Here is a 1,276-nt window from a genome sequence, read left to right on the forward strand (position 1 = left end):
GTTTTAATGGATCAGCTGGACCAAAATGAAAGGAGGAGAGAGTGCAATGATCCTGGCCACAAGGTGTAATTCTTCTTGTATTAAAAGGCCATGAAGACTTCAACTAAAAAAAGTCACTGAACAATAAATAGCTTTATTTAGAGTAACATCCTTGATATCAACAATTTCCTGTGCTAGGATGACAGAGTTTGACATTTAAGTTTCACTGGTCTCTTAAACATCTTTCCCAAGGATTAAGGGAAGAGGCTAGGGGTCCAGGGTGGGGTTGAAGACTTTATGACTGTGCAGTGCCCCACTTCAGCAGTCGGAGAGTCCCATCCCGGATCTGTTTGGTCTTCATGCCATAGATGATGGGGTTGAGCATGGGTGGCACAACGAGGTAGAGGTCAGCCAGGAGGATGTGGATGTGCCGGGGCACATGCTGGCCAAAGCGCTGTGTGTAGAATGAGAAGAGCCCCGGTGTATAGAAGAGAAGAATGACTCCAAGGTGGGAGCCACAGGTGCCAAAGGTCTTAGCTCTTGCCTCCTTAGAGGAGAGGCCTAGCACAGCCCGGAGGATGAGTGCATAGGAGACAGCAATGCAGATGGAGTCAGTGCCCACCACCAGAGTGGCAGCAGTGATGCCATAGATGTTGTTTGGCTGTGTGCCCCCACAAGCCAGCTTCACCACAGCCATGTGTTCACAGTAGGAGTGGGCCACCACTCGGCTACAGTAGCTCAGCCTTGCCAGCAAGCAGGTGAGTGGAGTCATGAGCCCCAAGCCACGAAACACAGCAGCAGCCCCCAGCTTGCCCACAGCCTCTGGCGGCAGTAATGACCCATAGTGCAGTGGCCGGCAGATGGCCAAGTAACGGTCAAAGGCCATTGCTAGCAGGATACCAGATTCTACAGCTGAGAAGCCATGGATAAAGAACATCTGAGCAGCACAGGCTTCAAAGGCAATCTCAGCAGCATTTGCCCAAAAAAGTGCAAGGAGCTTGGGCACAGTGGAAGTGCAGAGCACCAGATCAATGATGGACAGCATGCACAGGAACAGGTACATGGGCTGGTGCAGTGCAGGCTCTGAGCGTACCACCAGCAGCAACATCATGTTGCCGAGCACTGCCAGGGTATACATGGAGCAGAAGGGAAATGCAATCCAAAAGTGGGATGCCTCCAGGCCAGGAATTCCCACAAGCAGGAAGGAGTTTGGGTTCTGATGGCTGTGGTTTGTGAATTGCATGGCCAGGTTAAGGTTGGGTAGTGTAGGAGACCTTACTGTCTTACTCTTAGCCAT

The 1,276-nt window shown here is 51.3% G+C and overlaps 1 protein-coding gene across 1 annotated transcript; it reads right to left on the minus strand.

Moving 5' to 3' along the window:
• Window positions 1-274: 274 nt before the first annotated feature.
• LOC132242088 (olfactory receptor 52P1-like) lies at window positions 275-1,276 on the minus strand. Its single transcript, XM_059711003.1, has one exon. The coding sequence runs from the start codon at window positions 1,274-1,276 to the stop codon at window positions 275-277; it is 1,002 nt and encodes a 333-aa protein (XP_059566986.1).

The sequence above is a fragment of the Myotis daubentonii genome, chromosome 9 (assembly GCF_963259705.1).
Source record: "Myotis daubentonii chromosome 9, mMyoDau2.1, whole genome shotgun sequence".
Taxonomy (NCBI): Eukaryota; Metazoa; Chordata; class Mammalia; order Chiroptera; family Vespertilionidae; genus Myotis; species Myotis daubentonii.